Genomic DNA, 22,630 nt, shown 5'->3' on the forward strand with positions numbered 1-22,630 from the left:
AAACTATGATGAATTTAGAGACCTGGCAGTTATCAACTTGAGAACAGAACAAAGCATTTTATAATGTCTCTCCTTCACCCGTACACCGCTAAAAGCAAGCTACTCACTGGGAGAAGAGTGGGGCTTAGTGTCTTGGTTAAGGCCGATAACACACAGACAAGTAGAGCCAGGGATTGAAACACCAGTCCGACATTCAAAGGGTAACCTGCTCCACCACCTGGACCATTAGTCATCCCCTGAGGAGGAAGGTAGTTGGGGAAAACATGAGGAAACTGTTTTACGACTGCAAAAAAAAGCAGTTCCAGCTAATGCAATTTGGCCAAAACAAAACTTCATTAGCAACTTTTCTATGGTTGTTACTGTTGATACAGTGTGTGCTAAGTAAAAAGGGATGAATAACCTGCTACTCACCTTTGCCTGGAGAGGAAGGTTCTGTGTTTCAGGACAGTTTCATCTGCTTGCTGTACCTGTCCAACCTGCACGGTGAGAGAAAACATACACAAACCACATCATCCTGCACGACAACAGCCACTAATTTCTATTAGTGGAAAAGCTGCAAACAATTATGGATTACACTGGAGTATCATACAGTACACACAACATCATAGCACTATCACATAAAAGTTGAAATGTTGTTTAAAAGTTCCTTCAGAATTTAAATGTACACTTACCTCTTTGCAAGGGGATTTGTTGAAAATGAAGCAGAGACTGCTCAGTTCAGGTTTTCATTTGATTTTATTGAAAACATTATAAAATTCTGTGGTGCAGCAGCATATTCAGTTTTACGATCTTTAACATGTTCACATTTACACAAACCAAGTTGAAAATGGCTTTTACAGCAAGTTGCCAATGATCATTGTCGAGGAGACAAGAACATCTACCACCCCCGTGTGGCTGCAAGTGAAACTACACCCAATCTTCAAACACATATAAGTTTTTTTTTTTTTTGTTTTTTTTTGTTTGGTTTTTTTTTGGGCCAATTCCCATTTCGTTCACCAGCTCATTTATGAGTTCAGTCTCTGAATTCACCATTTTGTAATTCCAGAGCTAATGTGCAAATTCATGACTTGGGTTGGTTATAAGTATACAGTGATTTCAAATGAAAGCACTTCAAACAATCCAAGGCATGAACACAGGTACACAGTGACTCCCCAGCCCACGTCTAAAACGCTTTCACTTAAGAAAGGAAGAAAAAAAGCTAACTTTCTGAACTTCTAACAAGTTCTCAAGCGACTGAATCAGCACAGCACAGGATAAGTACAAAGTTTGACATATCAGCTAAAGGTTTTTAAGGGGTTTAAATTTGCCCAGCAATCTCTGTATTCAAAAAAGAGGGAGGAATATGCAAACAGCCTGGATGAGCATGAAAATGAGCTTTGCATAAATGACAAACTAAAGAACTGTAGTGTTTGCGGCAAAATAAACTGATAAATGATGACCAGGCCCTCTTCTTTGAACAGCAGATTCTGCTGGATTACATTCACAAGAAAATAACTGTAGTATCTTTGAACACCAGCCTAGTTTACAACAAGAAAGTTTGGAGCTAGATTCACGGATGTCTCCTACGTTGTCATCAGCTATGTAGTATGCAGACACTGGGACACAATGAGTAACACACAGAAGTTTACAACTGATTCTCTAATAGCCACAAGACCTGAAGAAGACAAAGACCAAAGCTTTTTTCTGGAAACAGTGTGAATATCCAGCAAGGGCATTATTTTCAGTTTGTCCAGCCCCCCCCCCCCCCCCCCAATGTAAAGCTTTTTTTTGTATCACTATGGAATTTTTGGATAATTTATCTAAGACTGCAACTAACAACAACTTTAATTATTGATTAACCTGCAGGTTATTTTCTTGACTAATACATTTGTCTGTAAAATGTCAGAAAATAGTGAAAAATGGTTATTAGAAGATTAACAATTTAGAATTTGTTATCTTCGTGTTTCTTGTTTTGTCTGACCAGTGGCCGAAACCTAAAGGTATTCAGTTCACTATCACATAAGACAGAAGCAGCTACCAGAGAATGTTGGGCGTATCTGATTGAAAAACTACTTCAACAATTATTTTCAAAACGACTGCTGATTAATTTTCTGTTGATCAACAAATTGATTAATCAGCTAAAGGTTAAAGTTCATCTACATTTAATAACTTTGAAACTGACAAGTAAATCAAAAGCAACTAAGACGATTTCACATCAGAAACACCCAGTGTTACAGAAATGAGAGCTGGGGGTCTTCAATTGTTGACATACCTTCATTGTTCAGGTAAATTTGGTTTCAACAGTCTGACCTCCGGGTGTCTATTTATGTTTGTAACATAAAAACCGTACGCTGACGTGACTGACCCCAGTGGCTTTGAAACTCTGCTTTAGTTGAAACTAAAAGGAATCTAAATGAGGTTTAACAGCGGTTTGAGTGGCTTAAGTGGGTTTGGGTGGCATTTATGGCTTTAGCAAGAATGAGATCTAAGCTTTGGCTGATTGCATGTGCAATATGACAACCCCCCCACCGAGCTGGAAAGGTTTGTTCTCTTCCCAAACCTCAACATAAATGTACAGTCCTTTCTCCCTCTCAAAATAAGGTTGGTTCTCATTTTGTTTCAGCTAATTGAGGCACAGCAGAAGATGAAATTTTAATAAAATTCAAGAGTTAACTGAGAAACATTTGGCATAAAAATAATCATTTATTAAATTTGCATTCTGATGTGACTGAATGAGCCAACAGCTGAGCCAAGCCTTAATTACAGTCCTGTGACAGTGGAGAAACACCCAGATCTCTGCCATTCATTACTGAGCTGTATGTGAGCCAACGTGTCTCTATCAGAGGGAAACTGAGTGCAGCTTTCTGTTAGTGTGATTGTCGTGGATCTGTTCATTAGAGTGCTGCAGATTTCTCATTTCACAAAAAAAGAACTTGAGTACAATCTAGTGTTCATAATTAATTTTCCCTAAAGAAATAACAACAGTGATAACAAAGCAACTACAAAAAAAAAAAACACCCAAACTATATCATTTATCATGTATAGTATCAGCAGTTAAATACCAAGAATATGGTCCATCTTGATTTTTTTTTTCTTTTTTACAAACTCGTTCTTTTCAAGAACAAAGCCTGAGAAGAGAAAACGGCTTTGGCCGGTTTTCCTCTCCTCTCTGTGACTAATGGAGGATCTTCAGCAGTTACAAGGACCTCCAGACTCAGTGCTGCCAGGAATCAGAAACCTGAACTGTAAAAGAAAAGCTGATACTGTCTCCAAGAAGTAAACGATGCATAAAACAAAACCTGGGACCAAACCTAAGAAAAGAGCACTACTAACTGTGAAAAATGCATGGGAATCAACAGACCAAAAAAAGTGTAATTTTAACTGAACGTAACAGAAATGTGTCATTAGTAACCATGCTTAATTTTAACCGCCGCTTGCCAATATTGTCGCCAAACTCCCGTTGATACTGAAGACTGCATAGCAGTGGACAATGAACGGAATCCACATCAGTCATTACATCTAGAGAAACTGCTCCAGATAGTCCAATAGTAGATAGTCTCCTTTTTCTCATCTGCACTTATGCAACTGAACCAAGCATATTTACAGTGGCAGACATGTTCCTGACTTTCCTCTCCTCTTTTCTAAGTGCAGCTGAGAAAATGGAAACTGCCATCAGTTAATGGTCAAGAGTCTCATCTACTTCCATGTTCACCTATATCCCTCCTTCCACTACTCTGCCTGTCTTGGATTCTGCTTTTTTTCCCCTCATCACCCACATGTATAAATAACACAAACGCGCATCTTGTCATGTGTATAATTCCCCAAATGTTCCTAAAAAATAGAATGAGGTAAATCCCTGTAGTATGACAATAACTAAACAATGCACCAAATGAAAATTGCCCCTTCCACCCCTCGCCTCTGTTGAATGAGTACTTGGTTCATGTAGGCACAAAATCAGTCTACACATCACATACGTGTCCATCTGCTTGTCTCTATATGTGTCTTTGTGTGACGATTCTCCTTCATTCTTTTCATTATATTCCCATCAAACCTTGTCCTTTCCCCTTCAGCAGCTGCTGACCGACTGGCTCCGACCCACGATCCCCCCCTCAGGACTTCCTCTGCCGCACTGTCTCTGAGCTGCCGTTCAGCTTGCTTCGCCCAGAAGGGGTGGCTGTGCTGCCGTTTCCCAGAGGGCGGTCCCGGTCAGCAGGGACTTCCTGTTTGCGTCGACGGGTCTCTTTGTAGCGGAGTGTGATGTCACTGCAAGAGGATAGAAGCAAAAATAGACATGCTATTAACAGAAAATCAGCCACAGGAACACTTCTTCCCAGCTAGTTTCTGTTCCTTATAGAGATCTTTCTGAAAAGTTAAAGCATGTTTCAAAGATTTCGCTGTCCATTTCTACACTGAACAGCTGTCTTATTGTCTTATTATTACACTGGACGATATTTTTAGAAATACAACAACGGTTATTTTGTTAGTAAGAAACATCTCCCATGAGCGGTAGATAAAGATTTGCTGTAGAAGCCTAAAAATAATCATATGTTTGTCCTTTTTAAAGTAATCTTCGCTATCTAGAAAAGATGGAAACTCATTTATCTTACAAAATATACAGAACCCCCTTCATACCATATTTTTGGTTTTTCGGAAGACATAAAAAGGAATGCTCCAAATTCCAAATTGAGAAAACCAGTTGAGTTACAGAAGTTATTGTACTTTGGAAAGGGGGCGCTGGACTTTGGCTCAGACTCTATATAATTCACCAAACTCAGTTAAATGCAAAGTGTCTGGCACTCTCCCATGCAGTGATGGAGATGTTAATTTATCACAATTAACTTTAACAAATTTCTTTCACGAGAAATTGTTGATTTACTTAAATGCATATCACTCTACCCAATACATTTGGTCACAGAATACGTATCATATCCTGTTTTGCCATTTATGTGCCCAAGATCAAAAAGAAGGGGAAAAGGGCCGTGTCTATGACACTGAGAGAAAGTTGCATCCCAAGCATGCTTCATGTTGGAGCACCAAAACTTAAAAGCAGTCTTAGTCAGCTTCTTATAATGAGCAATCGGCTCCTCCTAAGTTGGAAACGATTTGGTTATTTCACTTGAGAGATTTCCATTTTTCTTTTTCTCTGTGCTCTTCTCAGTGGTTTGAAGTAGGTGGAAGAAGGTTGGAAGAAGGTGATATCATAAACCAGCTGGGTTTTAGCAACATCTGAATCAGCAGCTGGTGACAGCTGGTGGGTTGTTTAGTCCCTGTCAATCAAATCTGAATAAATACCACACAGTCCTGATGAAGAAGATTGGCTGAGTTCGAGTGTTCAACTCTTAATAAAGATGTTTTTTTTTTTAACCTTTAGAGTTGCTTATTTAGTGAAGATATAATTTAAAAGAGTCAAGTTTTCAGAGGCTTTAAGTGAAACACCACCTTAATACTCACCTTAGTCTGCTTCTAAAGTGGTGTACGAAACAAAGGAGAGGGATATAACATGACCGAACTTGTCCTACTGGGTCAAACAGTATTTGAAGACAAGCCCATTTCTACATATTTCATTCTCCGTGGAGTTGCAGATAAGTTGGGTACTCCATGGATGAACAAACTGGATTGGGGTGACTGACGGTTTATTAGTTTAGTTTATTATTTACCCCATTTACCCCTACCCAGTGACCCACCCCCCAATTTCTTACCGGATGAAAAACCGCCATAAAGTCCAGGTAAAGATGAGGAGGATTCCTAGTAACCAGCACTGCATAATGAAGAAGGGGATGGGCAGCATGATGGTGTTGGGGTCATACTTGACCACTATGAGGAACTCGGTCACTGTGATCGCTGCCACCAGCCACGCCTGCTGACCAAGCTTCTTGTGGAACTTCCTGAGGGGAAAATTGCACAAGGTGTTGTTATGGGTAGTATTATAACCGGGAAGATGTTTTTACTGTTTATGGGTAAGCTTATGATGTGGGCAATACCAAAATACAAATTAAATTGTAGTAGGATTCAAGGTCAGTGTGACGCATTCAGCTGCATAAATCTTTCTACACATTTCGACAAAATAAACTAGCACGCTGTAAGCCTCCTGAAAGCAACAGCATGGTAATACTCATCAATTAAGACAAAGTTGCTGGGAACCAACACGTAACAGAGAGCTAACTGGTCTATTTATACACCTGTTTCCCTCCATTGCCAACTGGAACCCAGTCATTATGCTACAGTAAGTTTCACTGAACTGTTTTGGTTGGATTCTGTTACTAGTAACACCATCGATGGATAGTGTGTGACGATGGAAAACCTTCCTCAAAGATGACCTTAAGATGACCAACATCCTTTAGCCTGTCCCTCTCTACTGCAAAAAAAAGTCCTGCCAATTGTTAAAGCCAATGCCATAATGTTTGCATATTTGCCAGACAAGCAGAAATGCTTGCTTTCCGTAAGCGGATGTGATAAGAAGCTTTCCCTATCAGTCAGGTAAATACACTCACTCCTTAAGCTGATCTGAGGGTTTGCCAGCAACAACCTCACATGAATCGAATACTAGTTTTTTTCCTCTTAACACTGAACAGGAAATATGAGTTTTAATGACCTACAGTGACCACCGCTGATCCCATGCAGTAACTATCAGAGAAAACATTCCTTCACAGTTTGGCTTTATGAGAATTATCAGTGCTGTTAGAACAACAACACACAGCTACCACTATAACAGGTGCATTTACTCCCTCCCTTTCCCTGTGGTGTTGCTTATCGTCTCTTTTTCTGCTTGAAAATGTAGCAAAGCCACCATCTAATCTGACAGAGGAGTCAGCAGCAAACACTTTAGTCAAACCTGGTTCATATTAGAGTAACATTACAGTTAAATGGTGCATTATGAAAAGTGAAAGCCAGCAAGTTCTTTACACAATACTGGGAATACATCTGTTATGAATCACTGTCCCAGATACTGTGTGCCTAATGCTAAGGGTTATTCACTGTACTTGCACATGAGATCAGCCAATATGTCTAACCAAGCACTGCAGTTAACTTCCTGCTGCTGCTACTTACGGGTCATCCATGAAGTCGTAGATCTCTCTCATGGCTACACCTCCCACGTTGACAAAAAAGACCAGACGGAGCAGCACCAGGTAGTGTTCAGGAGGCATCCACAAAACAAACTTCAGGTAGAAGGTGTTCAGCTCTGCCAGGAGGAACTGGGGAGGAAAAAGACAAAACAACACACACCTCAATTTTGGAGCAATGAAATCACAACTGAATCGAATGCAAGAGAAGATGTCACCTTTTACACCCTGCACCAAATACTTCATCATATTTACATTTGCAGGTGGTGGCTCATTATGTATTGATTTAAGTGTAAAAAAAAAATATGTCAATAAACTAGGAAAACAACTATAACTGAAAATAAAAGTCCATGGTTTGATTATTCTTCCGAACAGTGGTTGATGATTTACTCAATAAAATGTTAGAAAAAAAAAATTAAGAATCCATCCTGCTGAACTGCTTCGAGAAAAATCTGAATAAGCCTTAAAATCTTATTATATAACCAAAATCAAAAATGCAATCTTATTACATTAAGAAATACAGAGCGGAAAAAAAACACATCTTGATTGTCAAAGAGGAATTTCCTGCCAATCAGCTTACTGCTTGAGAGCTATACTTAAGACTTAGTGACATTAACTAATCTGGAAAAAAATTATGGCAGAAAATCTGAATTTAAAAGAAAAGGGAAAGGCATGGGAGACAGGAATGGCGTGGCGGCAATCTTTTCTCTTTCTCTCTCAGTGTGTATGCTGGGTTGTGGCTCATGGCAGAAAACATTTAGGTAAACATTTGGGTTCGGAAGGATAAGCAATGCTAACTCACTCTCGATAACATGGAGTATGTTAAGGATATGTATGATGCGGACACATGTTTCGGGCACATTTTCCATGTTTTTCATTCAGTAGTATTGTAATCTCATTATGGAGAGCCCCAAAGCCCCCCTTTTAATGTTTAGAAAATGCAGGATATTTCTTACCGTAAAGATTATGCCTAACACAGCAAGCCAGCGACGAAGGTTTGAAGCAGGCTTCCACTCAAACTTCACCCAACTGTACGGTGTAAACTGGAATGCTATACGCTTTATCTTCCCCCTGGGAGGCACACAGCAGAGATAAAGTTAGAAATGATCGTACACAGCAGTGCTGATACTTCTGTAATCAAAGGGGCAACACCGGCCCACTCATTAAAGTTATTTCAAAGGTCAAAGAAGAAGTTCTGTCAAAAACTAGACAATATGTTTAAATGTGAACGTTCTACTTTATATCTGCCACACAACAGAGACTGTAATTAAAGAAATATATTTTAAAAACTGCATCATTTGTTTAAATCATGTGGTTTCAGTTCCATTAGAGTTCTGAAACCAAATCCAGGTTAAGAAAGGCTGTTGTTCTCATTGTTTAGTGCAGTGTGTGTAGCTGCAGTCGTACTTGTATGTAGGAATGTTCCACAGGCCCTGCCACTGGTAAGGCTTCATTGACAACCAGGCCAGGGTCTTCATACCACAGTAGATCCCCAGACCGTTACACACCAAGACATCCATGATCCACTAGAGAGAACAGGTAACAATGTCATCAAAGGGTGAAAACGAGCATAGTAATGCTCCTACACAACCATGATCCACCTACACAAGTCTGCTAGATCAGACCTTTTCTTAGGACTGTGTGGGAGGAAACAGATTGAGCTCAATTTAAATCTCCCGGACTCTCCTGCTACACACACACACACACACACACACACACACACGTACACACACACACACACTTTATCATTCCTTTAAGACCATGGAGTTTGGTGATCTGCATCCCCCACAAAGTGGTTTGTCAGATAGAATGATGTCATTGTGCACCACAACCTTTTATTCTGAGAACTGTTCCTCTATTCCAAATAGTATAATAGTATATATAGTAGATATTTACATTCTACATGTAGACTATAAACTTGTATTGTAATCCATATTTACTGCACACAAGTAGTTGTTTGTGAAACAACCAAAGTAAATGGCCTTACTTCCTACTGACACAGTCTACTTGATATGTTTTTAGTCAACAGTTTATCCTTATAATACCCCAACTTTTTTTCTGTTTACACTCTATTTTGCTGCCTTCTTGCAGTTTTCATTTGGTTTCCACTACTATTATTTGCCTTGCTTAGACTGCAGAGTTTCCCACGAGTATAAGGCTCGTACCATACAAACAAATGAGAATCTAATTGCTATCATAAATCTCAATATCAATAATGAAGCAGCTTTAATACTGCACCAGCAGGCATCAGGTACAAGGATATTAAAAAAAAATCACAATGCTTCCTCAGCTCTTAAAGTAGGACACTGCTACACACCCTCTCCTCATGAAAAAAAAACTCTAGCTAGCTGTGTGTGAACAGTACGTGCACAACAGTTAGCTTACTTGTACAAAATCTGTTACTCACTGAAAACTCAACCTATTTTCACCTCACCCCAGTCCTCAGATGTCTGCAACTGGTCAACAATATCATATAACCACATTTCTTTGTCTGTTTGCTTCTGAAAATATATTACATTTTGTCTAAGTCTGTTCGATCCATGTCTGTTCCCACTGTGGTTCACATGAATCTCCACCTAAGACCAGTCTGAGAACATGCCAAACTGGATTTAATTAGGAGTATGCTGCCAGCATTAAGTCTGCAGCAACCACTGTTAGGGCTTGAAGAGCTGGTGTCTTGATGCCATGCACAATCTGCTGCCTCTAATATGTCAGTGTCAGACTAGATTTACATCTACTGACTTTCTGTTTTTACACATCATTATCTCTGTATTAGATTTGTCTTGAGGAAACACGTTGATCTTACTGTCCCACTGCAAACCACTCCAACATAAAAAAAAAAACTCTGGCATAATAACCAAAATAGTGTGAAAGTGTATAGCACATTAGCGTGTAAGTAAAGGAGAAGGGCAGTAAAATATGCACATACGTGGTCCCACCAGCATTCGGAGAAGTTAGGTAACTGGTGCTCCAGGCTGTATTCCAGGAACTCAAACATGACACTGATTATCATACACATCCACCAATCCCGGATCATCAGAGTCTAAGGAAGGAAACAGAGCAAAAGAGGAGTGTGAGTAGGAGGAGGAGAATGGCGTGGAGTGGGAGGAGGTCAGGAAGAGAGAGAGAAACTTAATTTCGTACACTGCTGAAAATGTAACAGAGCACAATGGTGCTTTCGATGTGTTTCACACAACTGCAGACTGAAGACCCAGATTGTCAGTCTATTACAGAAAAGACTGAGTTTTAAATTTTACATTCCTCTCAGCCACTCATTATCAGATTGTGAGTTAAATTTGAGATACTTTCAATATTAAGTCTGATACTTCATTTGTAAATAAATTATAGGTTTTATCCCCGTATTATAATAACATGAGTAGGCACTTAATGATTTAGGTACTTTGAGATAATACTACTAATACCACTACTTTCAGATTTAAGAAAATCTCTTCCTCCTAACACATTAAACGTGTGTTATCTGTCATCATCATCAGAAATTGCTGTCATTCTCAGCACGTCAACAGGACTTCATCATGTTTACGTCACCTGTTGTGTTCAGTTCAGCCGTGTTCAGTGTGTTAGGCAGCCTACTCCGTACTTGCCTTGATATACCATCCTAGGAAGTGAGCTGGAACAAAGCCATCCATCTTGTCCTGCAGAAACAAACCAGCCTGTTGATTTAACATTTTCTCATCGTAAAAAAAAATATATTGTTACGCTTCTATTCATCATGGCAAATTCAGTACTATCACAGTGTAATGTAGCTCTTTTTCACACCTGTTGCATCATCAAGCTAAACTTTAGCTTTGAAAAGGTTAAACTCCATGTCACTCTGTCAGCTGCTGAATGTCATGACATTACAATAAGTAACAAATTATAATGGAAACATTTTGCCAAAGCTTTTCTATAGATTGGCTGTAATTTAGTGGCGGCTGTGGTGGTTTGACCCACTCAGAGGCTGAAATCAGGCCAACAGTAAACATGGGGCCCAGTCATGGGGGCGGGCAGACAGTCTCCCGCCCCCATGACTGGGGGCTGGTTTTAACTGATGGGCTATAATCTGCATCAAACACAAACCTCTGGAGCAAGTCAACACAGAGACACACTAACTGTGTTTGTCTGTGTGTATGCATGAGAATGAAAGAAAAGAAAGCAAAGGAGAAATAGACAGGGAAGGAAAACTGAGGGAGAGTAAGTGTGTGAATGGATGAGTGAAGGAAACAGAAAGAGGGGAAGAGAGGATTCTCTCGATTTCACTGTAGTGCAGAGGGATGTGTACAGACTGGTTTAGGCTGCCACCCTATTTGAGATCTGGGTCATTTCCTTTTTAGCTATTACTGGACCCAACGCATACCACAATATAAACAGTAGGACCAGGTCAGAAATGTCCTTTCTTGGAAGGCGGCCTCTTACCAGGCAGTTTTCAACAAAATATTACAATACCCCGAGTATGAGTGGTACTGCTAAATATGTTTCAAACAGAAATATGTAGCTGTTGCCACTCTAAGACTTCAAAACCTACAGAACTGAAAGAAAGATTAAAAAATAAGATACAAAAAACTGAATCAGATCAAAAGTCTCACCCAGATGTTGTGGAAGGGGTCAGTGGTGTTGCCTGGGTCATAGATGAGGCAGTTTCCTCCATAGTCTCGCTCTGGGAGGGGTACCCCCAATTTGGGGTCAATGTACTTCATGAACTGTCGTCCATCATGCACCGTCTGGATAACAGGGTTAACAGGAGCAGTATAGAAACTGTCAGCACTTATAAAAAGTAGCTTCATGTAGACATAGAGGCATACTGAAATGTTTTCAAATAAAAACATGCATGCTGCAGTTAATCATACTGTCAAAGTTCAAAACAACTCAGCTCCAGAAATCGTAATGTCTAGTAAGGATTTACGAAAAAAAAGGCAAAAAAAAAAAAGCAAATAGCAGCACTACAAAGAAAACTACAAAAAAAAATCAGTTTAAAACAAAACAAATATAATTTTCCTTGCATAAGTCAAAAAGGCTTACGTATTTAAACTTTTTTAACTGTGTCCTAGCCTGATGAGATTTAGTTTGCCAGCTGCAAAGTGTTGCTACTTTACAGGGGTCTGGCTCAGTGACAGACATTTTAATTAAACCTAGAGAGAGAAAAGAAGCTTCCAGGGTTCAAGAGCAGATCACATCAGAAAAAGCACCAGTGATTGGAGCGGAACTCTCAACAAAATCCTATATTTTGGCCAGTGTTTGGGCATGGTTTTAAGATGCCTTTACGGACTGCAGCACATGGTTTTTCAGAATGCAACTGCATTGCTTTGGCTCCTGGACACCAAACAATCCAAGTTTAATCCAAACGTCAGTGTGAATTTTCAGAAAACTGCAGACTTTGGTGCCTTGCTCTGAGAGCAGAGACAATGTCGCCAAAATGACAAAGTAAAACACTTGATAAAAGACATGCACACTCTGTAAATGACATCATTTCAGTGTGCATGTAATTGCTATATGACTTTTCCTGAGGCAAAGTATGTGCATACTTTGATGTATTCATGTCCCTCTGAATGTTTAAAATTGGAGTGTTTCCGCTGCTCAAGACAACAACACCATCACTGCACCCACCTGGAATAGGATGAAGATGAGGAAGAGCTCATAGACGACAGTGACACAAAGCCAGAACCGCCAGTAAGCTACGGAAAGAGAGAGTAAAAATTGTATAATACACATCAGTTGTGTCACTTCCAAAAATAAAAAATAAAAACATGTTGATTTACATCTGGGAATTAATATGATTTCAGTTATAGTTTCTCTGTAGTTTAAAGGGGACAGAATAAAAAATCATGTACGTGTTGTACAGTCCAAAATCCTGCCAAAGCATTTTAATTTTGCAGAAAGTAAGATACAATTATTTAAATCCATTAGTTCGGCATATATAAATTATAGTGTGTTTTGATTGTTATTGTGATTTCATATTCATAAGCTTGGTTTGCTGTGCCACTCCCAGCTGGTGATCCAGAGGGAGTTGCAGGTAGTAAATCTGAAAGTCCCTGCTGGTCTTTTCCCAGGATACAAACGTCTGTGGAGTTTCAACTTAACTGGAACGACGTGCACAACAACTGAACCTAATTTGCTGGATCAACAGGTCAGGGCATATGACGCAGTAAAACATAAAAACAAATCCCCCTTGTCTGTTAATCCACAAAAGGCTGGGCCAAGAAGGCACAAGTAATGCAACAACAGTGGCCCAAATTCTTGCCCAGCCACTTTACGCCTCAAACAACAGACAATGTTCAGTTTGTCTCCATCTGTCCTCTACACCCTGTTACCTTCCTTCCTTCCTTATTTTCCCTTTGGAGTTAGTTGTGCTTGTGTGAGAGACGAGATATGAACAACCTGGTTACAACCTTGGTAGCAAGCTACTTTTAAATAGAAGCATCCTATTATTGTGTGTGGCAGCTTTTACATAGTGTCATGGTTCCCTGGACACTACAGTCTTTATTTCTGCTATAAGCCAGCAAATACTTAAAGAAACCGAAGATGTTCATCTAGAGTGGACGCTCCGGGTGTCTATCTTGTTCTCGAACTGTTCTGAGATGACCTAACCCCTGCCAGGAAAAGACTTCACCTGCTTTCAACAGAATCCTTCATTAACTCAGACGTCTCCTTTACTTTGTCAATTACATTTATCTAGCCGTAGTGAGTATTGATTCCCAGCAATCACAGGATCTAAATATCATATTAGAAGCAAACATGAGATACTCAAATGTAGCTATTGATCAAAGTAGTGCTAACTGCTCTCAGGTTCTATTACCCACCTACATAAAAAGGCAAAGGAGAAACAATCAATGAGTAATTGAAAAGCCAGACTCAGAACCTGGGCTTTTACTGATACTAGCATGCTATCTGAACAGCGTAAAGATCCTGCCAATAATTGTGATGACAGGTGGATTTTCAGTATCTCAGTTTGTAAACAAGTGCTATTTAATGATTAAGAGGCTGTTCATAGATGCATTTCAACCTCCTCACTTATCTGTAAAGTACACACACGGCAAACAAATGTCACTTTGACAGGTTTTGGATGTGAGTCAGTGTGTGAAACAGCCTGAATGACTCAAATCTCAAAATTCTTAACATGAAATTTAACCTGCATTGGCATACTCTGAAATTTTCTTTAATTTTTGTACAGCATTTTATCCTTTATTAGACAGCTGATAGTATACAGACAGACTGAATGCAAGGTAAGAGACAGAGGAGTATGAAATGCAACGAGGGTCTCCAGATATGTGTGTGGAGAAAATTTACTATTCAGCTCCTGTACTATCCCCCAACTCTGTACCTTTAAAAGACTAAGAAGAGAAAGTCTGTTTACTGGGATTCATGGCACTGGGACAATGAAAAATTCTAAGGAAAGTCAGGTTTAGAAAACCTTGGTTTATTTATGAAATAAATGTACACATCTTACCTGGATGCGGTCTGGTGAATGGTCCATCTTTGGCTTGTGTCACTCCAAAACAGAGGAACACCAGGATGCTGGCTACAATGCCCCTAAAGGAGCACAATTAGAAACACAGAAAAGTGTAACTCAGGTTAATGCTAAACTATATATATATATATATATATATATGAGGAAGGGGAAAGTAATGGGGTATCATTTGATATAACATGATTCTAGAGGCCTGTCTTATAGCTGGCCATGTCCATTTAGTCCTTTATTACAATGCCTTCTGTGTTTACTAAGACATGAGACTAATCTTAACCTGTTGCCATGAGCTTGTGTTGCCGTTAACTGCTTATGTGTTGAGATCTGAAAACCAGGGAACCAGCTAAGGATGCTGTTCTGAACTCATAAATGAAGAGGGGAAGCTTAGACACCGGACACAGAATGAGATTACAGCTTGTGTTTGCCAAGTGTGGGAGCATGAGTGCTTGTGACTGATGTGAATGTTGTGAATGATTGATTGTGCAAGCGTGTGTGGGTAGAAAGCAGGCGTATGTGATTCAGAGAGTACAACTATGTGTCAAAGTGAGTTTACGTGTGGGTGAACTGGTGAGACTGAGCAATTAGTACAGTTTTCCAAAATGAGTGTGAGAGGATGAATGTACCCAGCAGTGTGTGAATGAGTATGTCAGAGAGATTCGGACTGTGTGTGTTTGAGCGTATGCCGCTGCCAGGAAGGAGCTCCAGGGTCTTTATCCCAACGAGCCGTACTGTGCTGACTGCAGCAAATCCTGTTAAGAGCAATCCCACAATCCTTCACAAATACAGCCTACAATCACTCAGTCTCTGTCACAAACACAGACATCATTTAAGCAGCATGCGTGTGCTTGAACTGTTCTAATTTAACTCCCACACATGCAGCCCCATTGTTTAAAAGCAAATGAAACTTAAGATATGAAAGCAGCTCATTATCATAACGCTTACATTAGGGAACTTTTTTTCCACACCCTTAGTTCACATGATCCATTAAACTAAGGTGGCCTTTGCCTGTATCAAGTACGCCTCAAAACACTCATCTCAGCCAGGCCATTCGTTGATATAACAGAAAGCAGTGCACCAATTCACCTGTTGATCTCACACTCCATGTTACTCTCACTCATGAGCAAGACCCCAAGATACTAAAACTTCTTCACTTAAGGCAGCAACTCCCTCTAAAGAGGGGAACTGGGGGAACTTCTCATCTGAAAACAGAGGCCTAGAGTAATTAGAGTTCTGATTTGGTGTACAATAACACACACAGTTGAGTCTTAATCCAATCATACACCACCTCAGGAGTTAGAGAACAGAGAAAACCAAAGAGTTCACCATCCAATTTGATAAAACTCTGCTCTGCAGAATTAGAAGAAACACCGATCAAGCCAAATGGCAGCCACTGCACAAACCGCAAGAAGCCAAAAGGTTTGTCAGCCCACTTTTAATCTAATCAAATGGTGATCAAACGGTATTCATGCTTTTCGTCTTCACGGTCATCAGAGTTTTATTTTTCTGTGAAAAGCTACACCTAACTACACCTACACGTGGCCTTGAAAGAGGGCCAGCTGGACTCAAGGTGAACTCTACTGAATATGCAAGTGATTCAATTTGGAACGATGAATTCTGCACCTCACCCATGTTGCTGTGGCTTTGCTGTTGGTTTCATGCCACACTGTGTTCGGTATGATTAAAACTGCTGTGCTTATTGGCCGGTTTTGTTATGTGACCCATTCACAGGACTTGGAATGACAATGTGACATGACCCACAAAAGATCGACAAACAAACACACTTTCCCAGAATTTTACACACAAAGGGGCAAACAGTCTATAGTGAGCTGCTGCTCCTCTTGTTATAAGGGACACAAATCAACATCTGAACCTGATTTGAGTCGACACTCAAAAGTTAAAAACAGAATAAACCTTGAAATTACCAGAGAAGCTGATTACTAATAACCTCATTCTAAACTGCTGCAAAAATTATTATATCAAATATCAGTTCAAAGAAAAGGCCCCAGTGGAATAAGTGGATTTTTTTAGGCTGCCTGCTGGGTCCTTAAGGGAGACAGAGGAAGTGACGAGCATAGCCTGCTGACCTTTTAGTGTTGTAGGCCGTGTCCTGGGGTGTCTCTTCCAACAGCGTGACGTAGACCAGAGCACAGGTCAGAATGAACAGCACTGTCACAGTATGGGCTCGCCTGGAGAGAGAGAAAAGGAGGGGAGGGACAGAGAGAGGGACATTAACGCCAAAAAAAAGTGGAAAATTCATTAAAAGTCACTGGAAGAAAGAAAAAAAACCTGTGATGCTATCTGACGTCACCATGGGAGAATGTTCAGCAATATTAATGCAGTGTAATTTGAGCTGAGAACATACTGGTGATTACTACACAAAGTGTTTTAACAAAGCTTTTAGACATCCTGTGCTTGTGATGTTGGTCCTAGGCTCATATCTCCCATATCACCGTATAGCAGGGAACAAACCTTGGCCTTTGTCATACGATAGTTGCACACTATAGTGGTTCAGATATAAATCCAAGCTATCGGTGGGGTTTATCTCAACTGTGGGGGCAAAGTTTTTTTCTACCTACTTGCTGATAATGTATGAGAACATACAATATGTTATGGATAGCCCCAGGAATTCTCAATGAAAAAGGAAGCAAAGGAATAAGCATTTGAATGGTGGGAGCACTGTGCAAAAGCCAGTGCAAGTTTTAAGGCTATATTTCAGATCCTTAGATTTATCAGACAGACCCTGGAATCAGCCAGTAAATGTGTATTATTTGGGATATACAAAAGAAATCAGCAGAACTGGAGTCAGGGCAGATCTAGTCACTGTTAAACTTTTGACCTATTGCAGATCCTTTATTTGTTCAGGGTACGCCAGCTGTTAAAATTGCCCCATTGAGCACACTAAAAACACTGACCGATACCAAACAGCATTGTGAGCAAGTGAACCGTGAAGTAAATAAACAGCAGCCAGCAGTGACAATTTGCCCAATAATAGGTCAATGTGCAGCGATGAGTGATGTGAACAGTGCCGTTTCAGGTGAAGAAAATTATAAAAAGCAGTTTCACCTGCAATTTATACACATAACAGCTTTTGAACTGTTGCTGAACTTTTGTTTTGTTCAACTACACAAACCTCGTCACACACCAAACCAGAAACAAGGTTACCAAGTTTCCGCAGCCGATTAAGCACTGATATTCGATAAGGCGATCAGCCAATTCTCGATTCTTTTAACGCATAACATATACAAACATTTTAGATAAGCATTCTTTAAATGTGATTATTTAAAGAATTGTGACAAATCCATGTCGTGCTGGACATTTTAAAATAAAGTTGCTTTCAGACAAACTGTGCAATGCTTACACAGTTTCTAAATGACCTTAAACATATCTTTCTGTCCTGCAGTTTCTTCTCACATTATCAGGGAAGCTGATATCTTGGTCAGACTCTAGTTAAGACTCACACAGTTTCTCACGTATATATATTTATATAGAGCTAAAAAGAATATGAACATTGGACTTAGATTCGACAGATGGCTGGAAACCTGGCAAAATTTGGAGGCATTTGTTTGCTCTAGCAAGTAAGCCTTAACAACTTCCCGACCCAGTGATATGTGTGGCTGAGTATCTGTTAGCTTGCTGTGATGCAGTTTTGGTCCCCAGAGGCCAAAAAGACAATTGATGTAGCTTTTCACAATAAACACAGCAACCGTAGCATCTTCCTGTCAGCAAAGAAATGCATAAACATGAACCCATGTCCTTGGGCGTGCTCAGTGATGTGTGCCTGACACAGCTACCCTCCAGAGACAGATGATGCGGTCAATGAGTTGTTTCAGAATAAATACACTGTGGAAAATTAAAGAAAAATGTCACCTGGTGCAACAGTCCGGCTCCTTAGTGTGTTTTAATAGTTTTGAGACAGCAGTGGAGGTCGATGAGACCGAGGCATAAGCTATATGAGACTGCAGCTACACAGCTCTTCAGATAAAACACCAGTTTTATCATTTAAGGGATACTGCACACATAGCAATGGTTTAAAAAGCTTCTTTTGTATTATAATTACTGCTGTCATCTGTCAAACTGAAGAATGTCACCCTCTCTGCCAGTCCCTAGGCTTGGAGTCTGAGTCACAGAGACAGACAGAGACGGCACACCAGGTGTCATTCGCATTTTCTCCCTGTTCCACCTCCTTATCCAACCTGTTTGGCAGGAGACACAGGGGAGGACCTGGCTTCTCTCTTGCCTGACAACCACACAACACCATTGGGAGTGAAAAGGCGCAGCGGAAATACCAGCCTGGTGCAACTGAGAGCCTGGCTAAGCTTAGAAAAAAATTTACCTCTACGATTGAGGCTGAGCATCCGGATAAAACAAGCTATTGGTTAAAAACAGTCTGTGACCAACTGAAACGTGCAGAAATATACTAATGTTGTCCTGAGGCTGCAAGTAGGGCTGGGATACGCTTGATAAATACAGTTTGTGACTTCAGTGGGATAAAAAAAATGTGACTTCATTTAATACAGCATGCTTGATTGTCCGTTTCATGTATTGGACAAGAACAGCCTGTGGTTTCCATGATCTAATTTTGCTATAAACCACAAATTTGCTGGCCTTGTGACACTTAGATAACATTAAAACCTACTATGAGCACAATTTTCTTTTGAGTGGCATTACTATCCTAAGAGTTCTTCTCTTGAAAAAAGTTACACTGTCAGTAATCTAAATGCACAGAACAATCCCTTAAGTCTCTCAGAAATGTCTGTGTAGCAAATCTATTTGAGGAAAACACTAAAGCAGTGTGTCGGCATTATCAGTCTATAGTTCTAGAAAAGGCATAGCCACACTAACCCCAGCTCCAATCTGTGTTAATAAGGCAGGTTGCATGGCACATAGTTACCCTCCTTAACAACCAGGGGAAGTTGGTTGTTAAGGAGGGTAACAACCATCATCAACAAACAGCTCTGAGTTGTAATTCTAACACTTGGGAGACGACCATGCACCGTGTTTCTGTACTGACTCACTGATCAGAGATCCACAACAAGCAACCAACTTTAAACTTTCACGGCTAATGTGTGGTTTGGTTAACACCCAATTTCTTCACTGTAATCATGAGTCGGCTCTTAAAAAGTGTCCACCATGGTTTAATTTGTGGTTGGAATAAGCACATTTTTGATAAGTATTTGAAAAAGTAAAGAAAGTATTTTGCTTCTTGTTTTCGATGTGTTTACCCGGGCATTACCAGCACATGTACATTAATATATAGGTTTTCACACTAACCACAAAGCCATTCTTCAGTATCAGTTCTCAATTCTAACTACACTGGGTGTGCCAGCCAACCATTGTGAGACCAAATTCCTTGACAGCAATCACATAAATCTCAAGCAGTATGACACAGAGCTGGTTATTCTATCACTGAACTGAGCTAGTACTTAACCTAGTACTCAAAAATCGTAATGCTTTGATACACTATCTTCATACAACATCTTGTTATTTCTCTATACACCCAGTTGCCTGTTTATTTAGTACACTTAACTAATGCTGTCAAATACAACCAAGTCACACTAAATCCTTCCTTTGTGAGCGTTGTAGAGTTCAGAATTTGTTGAAAATGTTTTAGAGAAGTGCTGATTCAACTCTATGGCTAATTTGTAGAATAAAGTTTGCGATGCTGCATAAACTAAGGGGTGTTTATAGTATTTCGTCTACCTTGATTGATATAAATGGGTTTGTGTTGTGTTTCATTGTGTTAGAAACCCCTCTCCATACGGCAGCACGCTGCTGCTTTATAACTTCAATAGAAAAAAAAAAGCTTGGCATCTTTGCTCCTCTTTATCCCTCCAGTATTAGAATAACAGGAAACCTGGAATCCAAGGCTGTAACACAGTAATGAGAAATTCTCATTAAGCTTTCTCTCTGGGAGAACCAGTTCCCTCTGCTGCCAAAGACATTGGATATCAGATTTTTTACTGCCCCTTGCTTTTAAGCACAAAGCAGAGCTGAGACACACACATTTACACTAACTCGGGCTTCAATATTACTGGAGCGACAGGTTGAAGGGCCATGGTAGCCATAAAAGCAAAGAAAGCTGCAGAGGAGAATGTCACTTTTCCAGACGGGCCTCATGCCCTCACCTGAATACACATGCATCTGGCACATGACAACATGCGTTAGCAATTCTCATGTTAACAATAAGCTCTGAGCTTGGATGTGCAATGTAAGCATCCATGACTGCATGGCAAACAATCAGCAGAGCGCCTTTGAAACTGACACCTTGTGGAGCAGCCCCTCCGTGATTCCTTGGTATCATATTGCATTTAGAAACCAGTGCATAAAGAAAACACATTTCAGCTTGACTTCAGGTCTGCTGGCATTAAAAAAAAGATTTAAAGATTTGGAACAAGGCCACAATATTTGTTGTAATCAAAGGAGGTCACTTTGGGCCTGCCTTTCAGTTCACCTTGAAACCACTAACACACCCTGCTGTCACCAAACACATGCATCTTTCTGCAGGAACTGTGATTTGGAAATATTTTATTGTATGCAATGACAAAAAAAAACTCCGCTACATCAGACTATGCAGCATTCAGGATTTGACATTTACATTGCTGACATTGCTAGAAAGCACTCACCAGAAAAAGGTGTTGGTCCCGTCGTCATATACTTCGCACTCCGTGTTTCTCCGGTGCAGGCTCTCCCTTGAGGTCTGCTTCATCACCTTGACTTTGATCGGCGTGATCTGATCCGGACAGCCCTGATCAACTGAGCCGTTGTTGACCCGCTCGGCGGTGGATGCGGCTGTGGCGCACTTGCCGGTGGCGTTGATCGTGGCCACGCCGCTTTTCTTCGACTCGGGCTTGGTCATGGCTTCACGGACCAACCGCCCAAGGTGCTTTAAAATAATCCTGTGCGGTTTGGTTTATCCCTGAGCTCTGCTCCCGCGTACTGTCATCCGCGTCAGCCCCACCCAAGTGACTGTCAGCATCCTGGGGTGGTCGGAGGAAATTAACGTTACGAAGACGAGGGCGGGGGGAATAACCTGAAAATCACGTCCTGCAGTTGTTTAAGAGGTCAACTCCTAAACACCGCCCAGCGCTGCTCGGCACAGCACCGCACAATACAGACATGCAGATGAAATATGTAGTCAAGACTTCTTCTCTGACGCCGCCTACTCATACCGACGCATTTACACAAAAACCAAAGGGGGCAAGGCTGTCCTGTACAGCAATGGCGACCACTTTATTGCATCAACCACTGTACGGGTATTAAACAGAAGGTGTATCCGCTGCTAAACAAATCACAGAATCTGCACTGCGAGGAGTTCTGAACCTTGATGTAGGAGGACAACTTGGCTAACTGCGTTACCTATTTGAAGCAGAGCTTTTTTTTTTGACTACCTGACCATGCTAGCGACGCCAAGTTAACTAACAAGCTTGTTAACAGTCACCCGACGTAAAACCATCATTACTCGAAACCGCGTTTTACCTAAAACGTGTTTGGCACCGTCGTTAACGACGTTAACATTAAGCTAACGTTACTTACCAGCTGATTTTCAGGGATTACTGACTCCGGATGAGTTCAAGAGCTGCTAACGCTACATCAGTGCAAACGCTCGAAATCCGTTTTGGAAATAGAAAGAAAAGTAGTTTAGCGGTTGACTACCTCGTATTTAGGTTGGGGACTGCCTCTGGTATACCCACAAACAGAGCCAAACCGCAGTCTACACACGCTAGACGCACATCACATGGGCATGGAGTCGCTCCGTGTGAAGATAACAGGAGCAACAACACCGTATCCGGTCTATTTCCTTCAAATTTAAATATGCTCTTTAAGTCACGCATTGAAATTATTTTATTTTGAAGTCCCAATCTTTAACGTGGAAGTCTTGCTTTTGTTGCTTTGCTAAACATACAGCTTGACCTGTCTGGCGGGTTTAGCCGAGGATCATCTGTTTAGACGCTTTTATAGAAGCTAATAACTTAAAGTTTACGTTTTAAAATTCCATAATAATAATAGGCGGAATACATGTAACACCACGACAGCACGTTGTTAACAGTATGTTTAAAGAGCTAGAGCGTAAAAACGTGGTATCAAACACAGTGCCCTAACAACATGTTTTGAGTCATTATGTCGTCACTTC

General features: G+C 40.5%; 1 protein-coding gene across 2 annotated transcripts; it reads right to left on the reverse strand.

The window, feature by feature from the left end:
* Positions 1-716: 716 nt before the first annotated feature.
* ptdss2 (phosphatidylserine synthase 2) lies at positions 717-22,256 on the reverse strand. 2 transcript variants are annotated; one of them, XM_041038288.1, is made up of 13 exons: positions 22,033-22,256; positions 21,123-21,476; positions 16,584-16,685; positions 14,482-14,564; positions 12,642-12,709; positions 11,624-11,758; positions 10,643-10,693; positions 9,970-10,083; positions 8,448-8,566; positions 7,997-8,111; positions 7,027-7,172; positions 5,679-5,864; positions 717-4,242 (listed from the first exon to the last, which is right to left on the reverse strand). In XM_041038288.1, exons 2-13 carry the CDS (start codon positions 21,353-21,355, stop codon positions 4,089-4,091), a joined length of 1,506 nt encoding a protein of 501 aa, XP_040894222.1. In that variant the 5' UTR covers positions 21,356-21,476; positions 22,033-22,256; the 3' UTR covers positions 717-4,088. The 2 variants fall into 2 exon arrangements, with proteins under 2 accessions (XP_040894222.1, XP_040894223.1); XM_041038289.1 differs by having other exon boundaries at positions 22,153-22,248.
* Positions 22,257-22,630: the final 374 nt, after the last annotated feature.

The sequence above is a fragment of the Toxotes jaculatrix genome, chromosome 5 (genome assembly GCF_017976425.1).
Source record: "Toxotes jaculatrix isolate fToxJac2 chromosome 5, fToxJac2.pri, whole genome shotgun sequence".
Lineage (NCBI taxonomy): Eukaryota > Metazoa > Chordata > Actinopteri > Toxotidae > Toxotes > Toxotes jaculatrix.

Coding starts and splice junctions, on each gene's coding strand:
- ptdss2 (XM_041038288.1), bottom strand. CDS start 21,355: ATGACCAAGCCCGAGTCGAAGAAAAGCGGCGTGGCCACGATCAACGCC. Junction 16,686..21,122: donor GGGACCAACACCTTTTTCTG/GTGAGTGCTTTC, acceptor CTCTCTCTCCAG/GCGAGCCCATACTGTGACAG. Junction 7,173..7,996: donor TGTTAGGCATAATCTTTACG/GTAAGAAATATC, acceptor TTTCCTCCCCAG/TTCCTCCTGGCAGAGCTGAA.